Source organism: Peromyscus leucopus, chromosome 13 (assembly GCF_004664715.2).
Source record: "Peromyscus leucopus breed LL Stock chromosome 13, UCI_PerLeu_2.1, whole genome shotgun sequence".
Lineage (NCBI taxonomy): Eukaryota > Metazoa > Chordata > Mammalia > Rodentia > Cricetidae > Peromyscus > Peromyscus leucopus.
In genome coordinates this window covers 54048334-54064142 of record NC_051074.1, presented here as the reverse complement: position 1 = coordinate 54064142, position 15809 = coordinate 54048334, and the positions used below count along the sequence as shown (strand labels likewise).

Genomic DNA, 15809 nt, shown 5'->3' with positions numbered 1-15809 from the left:
AAGAGACTAACACCTTTTAAAATACAGTTGTGAAAGTAAAAAAAAAAAAAGTCAGTCTTTGTGAACTCTGTTAAAAGGGAGTATCACCGCTGCTCTTCCAAGCACAAAATGAGAAAGGCTCTTAAGTGACGAGCAAAAAAGCGAGGGTCACCATCGGAAGGCAAAGACGCAGAAACTGGACGCAGGCAAGTAATCTCACAGTGAACAACCCTGAGAAAGAGGTGCCCGCCAATCTTCCGGTCATCGGATGGATCCGCGGCGGACGCCTTTCCCACCAGAGTTGGTGGAAACGCCTACCAGACGCTCACAGACTTTTCCCCCGCCGCAGGCTGAGAGCCCCGGGGCTCGCCCAGCCACGCCCACCCGGCTCTCCTCGGCGCGTCCCGCCCCTTCCGCCTCCCACTTCCGGGCGACGGCACGCTTTTGCGCCGCCTTCTCGGGACCCGATTGGCTGTGGCGTCAACCGCTAACCGCCGCGGCGTTTAAACCCGAGCGGGTCCCGGTCTGGGTGGACGGTAGAGCTCCCCGGGCGTGTGGCCGGTCCCAGACGCTGCAGGGCCGGTAAGTCGGCGCCGGTGAGGCCGGCCGACCGGCCGGGCCGCCGCGGCCTGCGGAGCCCGAGCCCTCCTCGGCCGGTTCCCCCGGCGCCTGCAGTCCTCACCTCCGCGGCGGGCTCGCAGGGCCTGGAGAGCCGCCGGCTTGGGATCCGGGCGGAAACCTCCGGTCTGCCGTTGAGGTCGCCGCCGGGCGAGGGGTCGAGTCTCCAGCTTTCAGGTCAGTGCCCCGAGGGCAGGGGTCTGTAGGTCCCCGTGGCCGGCCTGTACCGGGTCTGTAACGTCGGCTTGCCCGCCGAGAGCTCCGTAGGGATGCTCCCCTCCCGGGCTGGAGCCCCCGCCCAGCTCGTTTGGAACACAGAACCTAGAGAGCTCGGCTTGGATCTGGGACGCTGTCTAGAGGAAGGATCTGATTCAGGAGAACTGGCCGAGGGATTTCGCTGTTTAGAGAGGGGAGACACGCTGGACGAGGGCTGCGAAGTAATGATGATAGCCCAGCCCCTTTCCAGGTACCTCAACGTCCATTAGCTCAGGACCTACGAGGGACTTAGCCTTTATTTCCTGTAACTTATTATACTTGGGGATTGGGACTTAGAGATGTTACGATCCTGTGGATAAAATGTTCGAGCTGGGACACCCCAACAGTCCGAACCATTGCCCGCAATGTTTTGGTGTCTCTGTCGTAACTCACCCTGGAACCATACCCCCAAGGGACCTGCTTCTGGCTCCTGTTCATGCCGCTTGGTGAAGTCATTGATGTAGCGGGTGGACTGGGCGGTTAAGGAAGACTCTAGATTCTAACACAAGCATTTGGATGTGCGATAACGCCATTTATTAAATAAGGGACTGTGTCGATCAGCTAATTGGGAAGGAAAGTTCAGCTGAAATTTAATTTTTTTTTTTTTTGGACTGGAGTATTTGAAAGACAGACTTGGTTTTTATATTTGGTTCCCGTTCAAGTGTGTTAGAGGTGACAGTTTATTGCTATGTGCTTTTATAGTCTACTGTCTATGGGGTAGTAATCGTTTTTTATTTTATTTTCTGGTCTGGGGTTATTTATTGCTTGTGTTATTTTGGGTGTAGCTAACCTCTTTAGGTTGGAGTTTTCCTTCTAGTATATTGGGCTGGATTTATCTGTAGACAGATATTGCTTAAATTTGGTTTTATCATGGAATGTCTTATTTTCTCCATCTATGGTGATTGAAAGTTTTGCTGGGTATAGTAGTCTGGGCTGGCATCCACGGTCCCTTAGAGTCTGCAAGACATCTGTCCAGACCCTTCTGTCTGTCAGGTGAGATTCTAGTAGGTCTGTCTTTTTATGTTAGTTGGTCTTTTCCCCTGGCAGCTTTTACTATTCCGTCTTTGTTCTGCATGTCTAGTGCTTTGATTGTTGTGTGGCAAGGGTGCTTTCTTTTCTGGTCCAGTCTGTTTGGTGTGCTGTGTGCTTCTTGTACCTTGATAGACGTCTCCGTCTTTAGGTTAGGGAAATTTTCTTCTATGATTTTGTTGAAAATGTTTTCTGTGCCTTTGACCTGGGTTTCCTTCTCCATCCTCTATTCCTGTTATTCTTAGATTTGGTCTTATCACAGTGTCCCAGATTCCTGGATGTGTTGTGCCAGTTTTTTAGACTTAACATTTTCTCTGACCAAGGCATCTGTTTCTTCTATCATGTCTTCAATGCCTAAGAGTCTCTCTTCCAACTCCTGCATTCTGTTGGTGAAGCTTGCCTCTGTGGTTCCTGTTCAAGTTCCTAAAATTTTAATTTCCAAATTTCCATCTGTTTGGGTTGTCTTTATTGATTCTATCTCCACTTCCAAGTCTTGAATGGTCTTATTCATTTCCTTCCACTGTTCGTCTGTGTTTTCATAGATTTCCTTAAGGGATTTCTTCATTTCCTCTTTAGGGATCTCTCATTTTCATTAAGGCTGGTCTAAGGTCTTTTTCTTGTGCTCCATCTATGTTGGAACACCCAGGGCCTGCTGTGGTAGGGTTGCTGGATTCTGTGAAGACAGTGTCCTGGCTGTTATTGATTGTGTTTTACACTGGCATATATATAGACCTCTGGGATTGGGAGGATTATAATCATTTTAGCTACTGATGTCTTGTCTTTGTTGGGTGGGTATTTTGTTGCTTGGTTTCTGTTTCCCCTCTGGTTCTTAGGAGAGTGTGGTGGCTGTGTTTTGGGTGGAGTCCTGATAGGTGTGGCCACTGGGGGTTCCAGGTAAAATGTGTTTCTGGATATTGGGAGCTGACATTTAGGAATAGAGGTGTGCTGGGGTGGGGGGATAGGGAGTCCACAGGAGGGAGGAAAGTGGGGTGTTTCAGCAGGACCTGTTTCTTTCCCTGGGAATTGGGGCAGATAGTGAGGAGAGGCCACAGCAGAAGGTCTGCTGCAGAGCTGGGGATGAGACTGGGCTATTGGATTTGGAAGAGCAGAAGGAGAGGTGAAGGTCTGCAGTTAGCCTTCCTGCTTCCTTGCTGTTTTATATTTTCTTTTAGCCAAAACTTTAGAAGAATTGAGCTTTAATATTGAAACATTCCTGTGGACTTGTTCCCTGTGCAAAAATTCCCCCAAGCCATCTTCCCAGTTATTTGCTTGACAATTTCCAACATCTGCTCATGCCTTCAACCATGACCATTTCAACATTGAGCAGATTTTTTTTTCTACTGAAAAGTTCTTCCACTTGTCCATACTCATTTCTGTCACAAATGTTTATCCAAGGAGCTGCTATGTGCCAGGCACAAAGAGTCAGGAAGAGTTCAGCAGCGGACAAATTTGACAGAAATCTGTGCCCCCACTGAGCTTACATTTCAGTAGAAGACCGGTGATGAATGATTTTGAACTGGGAAGGCTCGTTAGGCAAGTGACATTTGAGCAGACTTGTGACAGCCTTGCTCTAATCCTGTCCCTTCCTGTGAAGATGCTTGTGACGGTATCAGGCATACCTAGATAAACGAGAAGCTCATCACTGGATTCTAAAATTAAATCTGCCTGACTTTGTCATTTTCCAGCCTACTATAGGACCAGTTACAGGATGTGCAGAATCGGAGGAGGAAGATATGGATGACAGGAATCTAGGGATTCTTGTGATGAACATGCAAAGAATAGTGAGAGAGTTCTGTGGACTCAGGGCAGATAGCAGTGGAGCAGCTGAGTGTCGGGGTAGGTGGGTGCAGGTGACAGGGTTTCTATGGGTATGTGCAGGTGGGAACAGGGAGGCTGGTGGAGGGAATATAGGTTTGGAAGGTTGGCCCAGTTCAAGCACATAGCTCAGCATCACCTGCACCTCAGTGACGAGTTTTCTGATCTCTTCTCTCTGCCCAGACAGCATTAACCACTTCTCTAATATCTTGTGTGTTAGAGTCATTATTCTTGGCATATTGCATAATCATTTATCTTCCTGTTTTTGTTAGACTGTAAACCTAGAGAGCATAAATCTAGTAGACATAGGTAATCTAATCATTTCCTGTCTGTTCTTCCAGCCCTTTGCTGCTCCCTGAATTAGTCATTTCTCCTGTGCTTCCGTTAAGCCCCTCTTACCTGTCTAAGGTTATACTTTCGCATAGCAGCAGAACAGTGTCTGTCTCACGCTGGATTATTCCTTCAGTGACAGCAGGGACCCTATCCTGTCACCTGTTCCTCGCCCATAGTGTCTACCAGGTATATAGTACAGGTTTGAATGGAAAAACAAAGCAAAGTATTTACCTTTTTGGAATTCACTAGTTGTCTTCATTATATAAATTCCTATTTTCAGGTTTTATGCAAAGGACTTTGCAAATATTCGTGTACACACTATATTTTAAGTCATCGTGGTTGCTCTTTAGACTGTATCAGTTACCAGTTTACTTTTATTTTACTCTTATTAATCAGTATTGTAACCCCCATCCTTTCTTCGCCTTTCACTTCAGCAATGGAGTACCCAGTGATGGAAGTTGACTCTGGAATTAAGAGACGAGTGAAAGACAGAATTACGAAGACAAAGTTGAATGTTTCTCTTGCTTCAAAAATCAGAACAAAAATATTAAGTAAGTGCCATTCATTTTAAGCTTCACTTACCTTTTACCTTTCTGAAGAATTAGTTCATTTACTACTGTATTTTAGCAAATATAGAAAACTACTGAAATGCTAATTGGTCTTTTTCCATGAAGTATGACAGAGCTGTACTTTTTCATCTGGCCTTTAGCTCCTCTGCTAAATGGTTTTGCTAGTTTACCCTTGGTGATAGCTGAATTGTGAGCAGCGTGGCTGGGGTGTCCCCAAGTGGCTGCCTCTTAGCCTGCAAAGACAGTGTTAACATGGCTTCTCTGGAAAAGAGCTAAACCGAGTGAAAGATTTGACTTGACCTGCTCTGGCAGGTAATTAGTCATCTAGATGTGCTGGACCACGGTGAGGTGTGGGAGTACATGATTTTCTAGAGGCTGAAGCCACCAGGAAAGCTTTATGCACTTTGGAAATGAGATTTTATGAGTCCTGGCAGTAAGATGTCAGGAAGGCAAACAAACAAACAAAACCTCAAAAAACAAAACAAACAAACAAACAAAAACCTTGGAGATAGGAAACTCCTCAGGATAAACTTTGATTGTTCCCACAGATTGTCTAAATGGGGAATGTCTTCCATAGTGACATTTTCTGCTGATATCATACTCATGAAGTATGACAGAGCCAAGACTCCTGGATCTGTACATAAATCTTGTGAATTAGCCATCCTCCCACCATGGCCATTTCCTCCATTTGTCAAGACCATTTGGAAAACAACAGGAAAATGTTATTCTTTTTAGCTTCCAGAAATCCTACCAGCTGTGGTCTGTTTCTCTTGGATATGCCAAGGAGAGCAGAGTAAGACTACTCTGTGCCAAGATAGTCTGCTGCTATGGAGTCTTTTTCTTTTCAGATTTCCAAACTTTCTCTGAATATCTGAAAGGGTTATATTTAACAAAACTTTTTTTCTTTTTTAAAGATTTATTTATTTGCCGGGGCGGTGGTGGCACACGCCTTTAATCCCAGCACTTGGGAGGCAGAGGCAGGCGGATCTTTGTGAGTTCAAGGCCAGCCTGGGCTACAGAACGAGATCCAGGAAAGGCGCAAAGCTACACAAGAGAAACCCTGTCTTGAAAAAAAAAGAAAGAAAGAAAGAAAAAAAATTTATTTATTTATTTATTTATTTATTTATTTATTTATTTATTTATTTATTTATTTATACAGTGTTCTGCCTGCATGTACACCTGCAGGCCAGAAGAGGGCACCAGATCTCATTACAGATGATTGTGAGCCACCATGTGGTTACTGGGAATTGAACTCAGGACCTCTGGAGGAGCAACCAGTGCTCTTAACTTCTGAGCCATCTCTCCAACCCCAACAAAACTTACTTTAGTGAGATGTGTTAGCTCATGCCTGTAATTCCAGCACTCAAGAGACCAAGGCAGGAGGATCACAATTTTAAGGATAGCCTTTGACTGCATAGCAAGGCCCTGTCTCAAACTGTGTGTGTGTGTGTGTGTGTGTGTGTGTGTATGTCTCTGTGTGTGCGCGCGCGTGTGTGTCTGTGTGTGTGTGTCTGTGTATGTCTGTGTGTGTGTGTGTGCGCGTGTGTGTGTGTGTGTGTGTGTATGTCTGTGTGTGTGTGTGTATGTCTGTGTATGTCTGTGTGTGTGTGCGTGTGTGTTACTCTGTGGAGTAGGTAGATTATTGGCATGTAATAGAATGTAAATTCAAATTATGAAAATATAATTATGATTTAACTGTACTAAAGGGACATAATACTTTTAAGGTTAATATAACCATTAAATCCTCACTGAATTTCTTTGCTACCATTTCAGTAGTGATTTAAGTCATGTTGATATATTTCTTTTCAATAAAAAAGGTCAAGTTTAGATTACAGTCAATTACTAGGAAAGATATAATCTTTTGGATAGAAGTGAAGATCCCGCAGGTCCTAGACAATCAATCCTTTCATTTGAGGGTTAAGAAATGGTATTTGGGAGCATAGATGATTTTATTGAGTGGTGGAGCCACATAAACCTCTGTAAACATTTTGGATTGGCTGCCCTAGCTCCTGTGGGTCTCCAGTGGGAGCTATGAGGTCAGCTTCCCACCCTGCTTCTAGTCAAGGTGGGAAGTGAGGGGTGACAGTGTCGCAGTTACCCTGGGACTGCTCTGTCTGCAATGCAGCCACTCTGTTCCCAGCTGCATGCCTCAGCTTTTCATCTCTCTACCTTTTCTTTCTTCAGCTTCAAACTCTGGCTCTAATTTTTTCTCTAAAACTAGACTTGTATTGCCTTTCTTTTCCAATCATCTTTTGATATTTATAAAGTAAATTGCATTTTTTTCTGAAATTATTTTACTAAGGAATGTGAAATTTTATTAAATATAAAGTACAAGTTCAGTATTAACTTTTAAAAATATTTTTGCAGACAATTCTTCTATTTTCAAGATCTCTCTAAAGCATAACAACAGAGCATTAGCTCGGGCTCTAAGTAGAGAGAAAGAGAATTCTCGAAGAATTACTACCGAAAAGATGCTATTACAAAAAGAAGTAGAGAAACTGAATTTTGAGAATACCTTTCTTCGCCTAAAGCTAAATAACTTGGTATGGAAATTGTATTGTTTTGGCCTCTATATTAAAATAGAATCTTTTAACTATATTGCTATAGAAACGTTAAAAAAATTTTTTAAATTTCAATTGTAGAGAATTATTGAAAGTCAGTATGCCATGGAAGTCTATGCTAAAGGACAGGCACCTCTTTGTAATAGAATAGACATCTTAAATCTTATTCTAAATGCATGCTGTGTACTCTACAAACCAGTATAACACCATGATCAACATTTGATTGCTCATCATAAGCAAATCTTAGCCCATTCATACATTTTTACATGGTGAGCATAATTTCTCTAATGAATTGAAGAGGGAGTTCCCACAGTATTTCATTTCTCCTTTAATCTTGCATTTCATTGGCTGCAAGCCAAATAGAATGGAGTTTGTAGTCCTTTCTCCTTTCTTCCAACCTCCAACTACAGACAGCAATGAGAGCTGGTATTTAGCTAACTTGTAACTGTAGCGTTAGGTTTAAAATGTGTAGAAATTAGTTTAAAATGGAAAAATGGCTGTAATACTTTGATGAAATTCATATTACTGACCAACTATGTGATATACAATTTTCCATGTGATATACAATAGTGAGAACACAGAAAAATAAAAGAGCATTTATAACTGATGTCATAAATGTTCACAGTATATCTGTGTGCATAGCTGTTTTGACTATTTATTACAGTAGCACTTGAGCTTAGTATGATCTCAATTGAAAACAGCCATCAGGTGGGATTTCATGTCTGTAATCCCAGTAGTTTAGAAGCTGAGGCAGGAAGCTTGCCTTGAATTCAAAGTACTACATACTACTGGTATGTAGTAGTTAGTTCTAGGCCAGTCTGGGTTACAGTGTGAGACTTTGTCTCAACAATTTTGAAAGCAACAATTTTTAAAACTGAGTCTTCTTATACTGATGCTATCCATAAATGTCTGGTATCTATAACGAGCTCTAAATCATAATTAAAAGAAGTCTTTATTTTACCTACACAGAATAAGAAGCTTATAGAAATAGAATCCCTTGTGAACAACAATTTGATAACTGCGATTGAAATGAGCAGTCTTGCTGAGGTAAGTGAACTCATGTGAGTAGGGCCATTTTGTAGCATTACTAAAGGTGGTTTAGACTAGTTAAACTGCATCTAGGTTAAGGGCTTCAACTGTGCAAAGAAATAACAGTAATCATGTATAATATATCATTTTTATAATTGGTTATTGAAATTATTTCATTAGAATCCAATTTTGATTTAAAATAATAGATTAAATAGCTCTTTGGAACATAATGACCCACCAAACAGATCTAAAAACAAAATCTTAATAGAAAGGTAGCATTTCAAATTTGAAAATAATTTATTTTAAAATAAAAAGCCAAATTAAAAATTTATTGGGGTGAAAAATAGAGGCAGATCCTACTGTATCTCAGTCTCTAAGATAAATTCTAGAAGATTACATAAAACAAACAACAGACAGACAGACAGAATCAGGATAGGAACTGACTTGGAGAAGTGAAGGAAACGGGAGATGTGGGAGAGACCAGTCCCAGGAGCACTGCTTAGCTGGCTGTTGTGACTGTGTGGCAGGCCTTGTCGTTGGTCCGTTAGCGTGTTAGGTAAAAGCGCTGTTTCCAGAAGGGCTTCTTTCCCTGTGAACTCAAAGGTAGCCGGCATTAGAAGGAAGAGGGAGAGTGGAGAGTGGGTGGGAGCAGATGCCGGACACTGGAGGTGAGCTTGGAATCTTGCTGGCCCTTTCTTGGGGTTGGTATCCAGCAGACAAGCTTGGAGTCCCCTTCCCAGTTCCTTCTCATTGGAGTTGTTGCTGACGGGCGGGCAAAGAGAAACACAGGCCTGCTTCTACCTCTGCCACTGCATTTAAGAGCACAGGGTGAAGTCTCATCAAGTTTTCTTCATTAGTTCGTAGATGTGGGGGGTGGGGTAGGGGGTGCCCACATGCCATGATGGGTTGTGGAGGTCAGAGAACAACTCTCAGGAGTCGGTTCTTTCACCGTCTTGGGAGATCTGGTATTGAACTCCGGTCATCAGATCTGTGTGTAGATGCCTGCTGAACCATCTTGCAAACCCAAAGTAAATCCTTTTTTTTTTTCTAAGTCTTGCTGTACATATGGAAGTCAGGAAAAACGTTGGGTAGTTGATTCTCTCCTTCTACCTTAACATGATTCCAGGGGTTGAAGTCAGGTTATGGGCTTTCTTGGCAAGTACCTTTGAGCTGCAGTGGCCTAGGGATTGGCCTAACTAGAAGGACTGGGAAAGAAGGAACAAAGGCACACAGTGAACCGCTGGGGTCCGGTGGGCCACACATGCCGATGGAGATGTGCCACTGGCAACCTGAAAGGGCGCGAGGAGGAGGAGGAGGAGGAGGAGGAGGAGGAGGAGGAGGAGGAGGAGGAGGCAGAGGCAGGTTAGCTGTCTAGGTGCCGGCCTTTGGAGGGGGCAGCCTCAGACTGCGTCATCTCAGACAGCTGGTGTCTGCTGTGCACTCTGGGTTTAGCTAACAGTAAACTGCAGACGTTCATCCTGAGTCAGGAGAGCTGTGCCGTCCTTCTCCCCTGCCTGGGTGGGGGGGCTGGGCTGAGGCACTGTCCCTCCTGTCAGTAATACAGGTGAAGTCTCAGGACTTCACCCGCTCCCCACACCTTTACCCACCGAGCCATCTCCTGGTGTGAGACACATGGCTTGTCCTTTGCTGTGAGTGCAGAGTACTTTCCTCACCTCTGTCATTTTTTTTTTTCTCTTTTCTGGATTATTTTGCATCAGTATACAAAAAGCTTATTTAACTCATCTTGAAAGCAACAACAAAACCGCATTCCACTTCTCGGCTCCTGTCTCAGTTTTACTTTGAGAGAGCTGGTCCCAAACTCCTTCCTCTCGAAGCCCACCTCTAGGCCTCTCCATCACTGTCGCTCATCAGAAAGGGAGCAGGGGTCCTACTGACACAAGGTCCCGGGGCAGGTGTCGTCCTCAGGCTGGTGTAGGACTTCCAGGATACCGTACTCCACAAGATCTTCCCCGCCTTTCCGCCTGTCCTTTCCGCCTGTTCGTTGGTTTCCCTCCCCAACTGCTAAGGTTTCAGTGTCCAAGGCTCAGTTCTTAGATTTCTCTTTTCTATCTACACTCATTCCCACTAAGTAATTTCATCAGTCTTTGTTTTAATTAGTAACGTGTCCTGGTAACTCCCAAATGTGTGTTTCCATGCTATATAACACATATGTAGTAGACATGAAGACATTTTATATATATTTTTTTATAGCTGTAACTATCGTGTGTGTGTGTGTGTGTGTGTGTGTGTGTGTGTGTACATTTTTATTTCTATTTATGAAAGTTTAGAAGGTTACTTAACAAAAATACCAGGAATGATTATCATTAGAATGTTAATCTTATCTTTATACTATACTTATTCAACTATTAAAGGCTGACGTAAGGCTGGGTAGCTCACGGGGAGAATAGTTGGCTGGCATGCACAGGGTCCTGAGTTAATCCACACATACACAGTACAAGAGTTGTTTTGTTCTGTTTCTTTTGGTATCCTGCTATGATTTACTATTTTAATGACAAGTCTGATGTGATAGACTATTTCTTACCATTTTTTTTTTTTTTGGTTTTATTCAAAACTAGTTCCATCAGAGCTCCTTTCTCCTGTCAGCTGGCAAGAGGAAAAGGACCAGTAAACAGTGCAAGCCCGTGCACCTGCCGTTTGCAAGGTAATCGTTTCAAGCCTGGGTGAACACGGACTACATGCCCCTGCCTCAGAAGATGCTAGATTGGGCTTTGAGTGCTTTTAGTTAGTTACTCACATCCTAAAACCAGAAAAACAATTCGAGATAAACGGTGTGTACCATCACTTTGTTGAGTTAGGCATTTTCATAGACTTCCGTTTAAACCTCAGCGTAGTTACCTGGGCTAGAGTGAGCCTGGCTTAGAGCAGCACAGACTCCATCACACATCGTCAGTGCTCTCTTGCCCAGCCTGTAGCTGTGCTGCTCAGGTGGAAACACCGTGGGTGGGGTCCTGTTTAGGCTGGGTCTTCAGGACTCAGGAAACTTTGTCCTCAGATGCAGGTAAACTGAGTTCATCTGTGGTAATTGCTACCTTGAATGACTTTGCTTCTGGCCTCTTTCCACTTTTAGCATCACGTATACTGTACAGCCCTAACCTGTGAGGTTAACTCTCTTTTGGCTATTCTCTTGTCTAAAGTCTCTTTTTGATTGATTTGGTTACAAGTCATCAAAGTACCCAGTTTCAAACCTGACATATTAAAACATAAATGTTGAGTCTGAGAGATGTGCCATGACTCAGAACGGATGGCAATGACTGGAATCTTTCCATCTGTTTTACTCACTGTCTCTGGTGTATGACTTACTAAGTCTGATGTTTTTATTTGTTTAAGTAATATACAAGCTCTGTATATTACACAGTGCATATGTAGACATGAATTGCCTAAGTGTAAAGATCTTGCATATGTGTGGCTATATGCATGTGTACTATTCCTATGAGTAGCAGAAAATCAGAAGGTGACTTCAAGAAGCATCAGCAGTAATTATAGTTGCCCATTGGGTAGTTCGGTTAAGGGGGACTTTGCATTGTAGTAGAAACATTAAACACATAGAGACGTTTAGGTATGAACTACTGGCTCTGCCACAGGAGGAAAGAATGCTCCTCTCATGTCACTGAGGTCACGTTCTATCTGCTCTAGTTTATTCTGTTGATATATCTCTTGTCTGTACTGTTACCACTTTGTGCCAGTACATTTTATTAGTGTATTTTTAAAACAGTAAATTGTATTGTCTGAAACATTTGTTTTTTCAAGAATACATTGGCTGTTGTGTATTTATTGTTTCAAATACATTCAGATGCAGCTGGGTGTGTTGGTGCACACCTATAATCCCAGCACTTGGGAGGGCGAGGCAGTATAATCTCTACAAGTTTGAGGCCAGCCTGGGCTACAATGAGTTCTGGACCAGGTTGTCTCAATAAACAAACCAGAAAACCACAACCAAGTATGTTTACTTGCCGTTCAAAAAATTTCATTATATCCTTTAATGAAATTTTGTTTGAAATATTATATATATATTAAAGGCAGGTTTTCACAAGTGAACAGTATTATATGACTATACCCAGACACTGAAGAAAAAAAAAATGTTATCAGTAATCTCAGATATCCCTTTAGCTTCCTCTCTGATCACTACCCAAATGCCTACCTGAGCATTCTGACCTAAAACATCATAGATTGATTTTGTATGCTTTTTGAAATTCCTCTAATGATTGAAAAAACAAAAAACAAAAAAACTTTTAAAAGGTATGACTTCTTTGGGGCTGGAGAGATGGCTCAGCAGTTAAGAGCACTGGCTGCTCTTCCAGGGGCCCCAGGTTCAATTCCCAACACCCACGTGGCAGCTTACAACTGTCTATAACTCTAAGATCTGACACCCTCACACAGACATACATGCAGGCAAAAAACAAATACACATAAAATAAAAATAAATAAAATTTTTAAAAAATATGACTTCTTTTGCTCAGCATTATATTTGTAAAAGTTATTTACAATGTAGCTGTAAGTCACCCTTATTGCTATACAGTAGTCCAGTGCATCTCCATTCTTCTGCTATTCTGCTGGTTTTCCAGTGTTGAGCTGTAGGAATAAGGCCACCACATACAGATTATAGATGTCTCCTGCTTGGTGAGTAATGGACATTCTATTTGGTATATACCTAGTTCCTGCTTACCTCCATAGCTAAGGAGCAGAATTATTGGAGATGTATATATGGCTTTAGGAGAGACTACCCAATACTTTCTGGAGTAGGCTCCTAGCAGCAGTGTGTGAGCATTCCTGTCTTATATCCTAGTGTGTGTGGTATTGAGTTCAAGCTTTCATTTTTACCTCCCTGATGACGAAGTTAAGCATTTGTTTATATGTGTTCTTTGAGTTGTATTTATTTATTTTACTTTGTGTATAACAAGTTTTTTACTTCCTGGCTTGAATCTTTTCTTTTTTATCCTTGGGATATTTAGATGAACAGGTCTTCACAAAGCCTGGTTTGTGTGTGTGCACGTGCATTGTTTCTTCCCAGTGTTCTGATTAATACTTTCTGTGACCCTTTTTTGATCTTTATTGATTACAGAGTCATTATTCTATTTCCTACCAAAAGTGTATTATCTTTCCTTTCACATTTTCATTTTTAAGAATTATTTTATTATTATTGTGTGCATGATGAGGATAGGAAGGTGCTTGAATGTGCCACGGCATATATGTGGAAGCCAGAGAACAACTTCATGGAGTTAGTTCTCCTCTTTGATCTTCATGTGGGTCCTAGGGATGGAATTCAGGTCTCCAGCCTCGTAGGTGCTTTATGTACACAGCCATCTCACCAGCACCCCCTGTCCCATCTAGATCTTCAGTCTATGTAGAATTGGGGGTATGATGTGAGGGAAGGGACACGGTTGTTATTGTTTTGGTTTTTAGTGTGGAAATCTCATTGGCTTTGTACCATTTATTGAAAACACTATCCTTTCCTAACCTAATGGGCATTCCATCTGTATCATAATGAGCTGACTGGATGGGTATGTAAGAGGCTGTTTCTGAATTCATTGTTCTAATATGTGGGCCTTCTCACTACCATGCTGCCCAAATTATTAGTTAGTTTTCGCATAAGCCTTGTTTCAGTCTGGGTCTCTAATCTTATTCATTCTTTCATTTTTCCAGTATTAGTATGGCTATTCTTGGCCCTTTGCATTTTGGAAGTAGTTTATCAATTTTGCATACCCACCCTCCAACCCCCCAAACATAAAGGGAGAGTTGGAAATTTGACTGGGAATATGTTCAGCTTGAGGAAAAGATATTTTATACAATTGTTTCATCTATAAGCATGAGGTACTACTTGATCTACTTAGCTATTATGTATGTTCTCCTTATGTTCTGTAGTTCTCTCTCTCTCTCTCTCTCTCTCTCTCTCTCTCTCTCTCTCTCTCTCTCTCTCTTTCGGTTTTTCGAGACATGGTTTCTCTGTGTAGTTTTGGTCCCTGTCCTAGATCTCGCTCTGTAGACCAGGCTGGCCTCGAACTCACAGAGATCCACCTGGCTCTGCCTCCTGAATGCTGGGATTAAAGGTGTGCACCACCACCACCCAGATTATGTTCTGTAGTTTTCTATACAAAGTTACTCCATATCCTAGGTTCTTTCCTACTTGCTTGATATTTTAGTATTGTGCTGAATGAATTTCTTTGTTTTGATTATTTGGGTTAGGATCTCTTGTAGCTGAGGTTGGCCTTGAATTCCTGTTCTTCCTGCCTCCACTGCTAGAATGCAGGAACTACAGACATGTACCAGGACACTTGGTGCTGTTGTTTCTGAATTTTGTTTTCTTCTTGATATTAGTTTGCAAAAATGCAATTTATTTTCAGGTACTGCCTTTGTTTCAATTGAACTTGTTATTCTAACAGTTTGTTGGGGCTATTTATTTGAATTTTCTATGAATATACTTTTTGTTATTTGTAAATAAGCATCATTTTCTTCTTAGCTCCCTAATTTGCAAGCCTTTTTATGTTTTCCTTTTTCTTACTTTATTGCAATAGTTACTTGTATTACAGCAGGCATTCTTAATGTGTTTCCATTGTTTGATATGATGTGAGCATTTAGATTTTCTAGATTTTGTCAGATTAATAAAGTTCCAGGCTGAGACAAAATACCACAAGTTCAAGGCAAGCTAAAAGCTGGACAGAGTTATCTAAGCCCACAGTTGTTCATTCATTGTTATGGTGTGTGTGTGTGTGTGTGTGTGTGTGTGTGTGTGTGTGTGTGTGTGTGTACACGTACGTACCACAGAGGAGTTTGTAGAGAGGTCAGAGGGCAGTTTTCATGGTCATTTCTTTCCTTCCACTGTGGGTTTTAGGGATGGAACTCAGGTCCTCAGACTTGCATGGCAGCCACTTTACCCAATGTACCATCTTACTGTCCCTAAGCCTACAGGTTTTTGTCAAAAAGTTTTTGATAATGTCCCATTTCTCTTACTAAAAATAAGGATATTCAGATTTCCTATTTCTTTGTCAGGTTTTTAACTTTTCTTTAAAGAATTCTTTCATTTCTCATTTCTCAATCATCTAACAAGTCAAATTATAATGAATCAAGTGCAGCCATTCTGCACAGTAAGACTGTCTTAGAAAAAAGCAAAACACAAATAAAAATTCCTTTGTTTTTAGTTGCTGCTGAATTTCTTCATGAGCTGTTGAGTTAACCACGTGCTTTTCCTGTTGCTGTTTCAAAGACAACTTTTCTGTTAGCATAATGCATTTCAAATGTTTTCTATTCATATAATGGAATATAGTGATTGGTTGATTATTATTATTAGTGGATGTATTTGTACATGATGTGTGTATGGGGGTGCAAATGCATGGCATGTCTGTGGAGGTCAGAGAACAACTTTGTGGAGTCTCTACTTTTACATGGGTTTTAGGAATTGAACTCAGGTCATCAGGCTTTGCATGGCTAATATGTTTACCTGCTGGGCCATGTCTCTCTGTGATCTATTTTTGACTATTAAGCCATAATTGCATTCCTTTACTGTATCACAAAATCTTTATTTTTGTTTTAAAGGTGCTTTGCAAGTGTGTTATAATGAAAATAATTCATAATTTTCTTTTATTGAAATTATATTTCAGGTTTAGGT

The 15809-nt window shown here is 41.8% G+C and overlaps 1 protein-coding gene across 2 annotated transcripts in view; it reads left to right on the top strand.

Moving 5' to 3' along the window:
- The first annotated feature begins 430 nt into the window (after window positions 1-430).
- The window catches only part of Sgo2 (shugoshin 2), a 29055-nt gene continuing 13676 nt past the window's right edge, over window positions 431-15809 (top strand). The window contains exons 1-5 of one of the 2 annotated variants that reach the window (XM_037210399.1): window positions 431-561; window positions 4464-4580; window positions 6966-7141; window positions 8129-8206; window positions 10765-10850. In XM_037210399.1, the coding sequence (XP_037066294.1) occupies window positions 4466-4580; window positions 6966-7141; window positions 8129-8206; window positions 10765-10850 (455 nt within the window). In that variant the 5' untranslated portion in view covers window positions 431-561; window positions 4464-4465. Of the gene's footprint in view, window positions 562-608; window positions 775-4463; window positions 4581-6965; window positions 7142-8128; window positions 8207-10764; window positions 10851-15809 lie in introns of those variants that run through there. The other variant, XM_028885967.2, reaches the window with a different exon arrangement.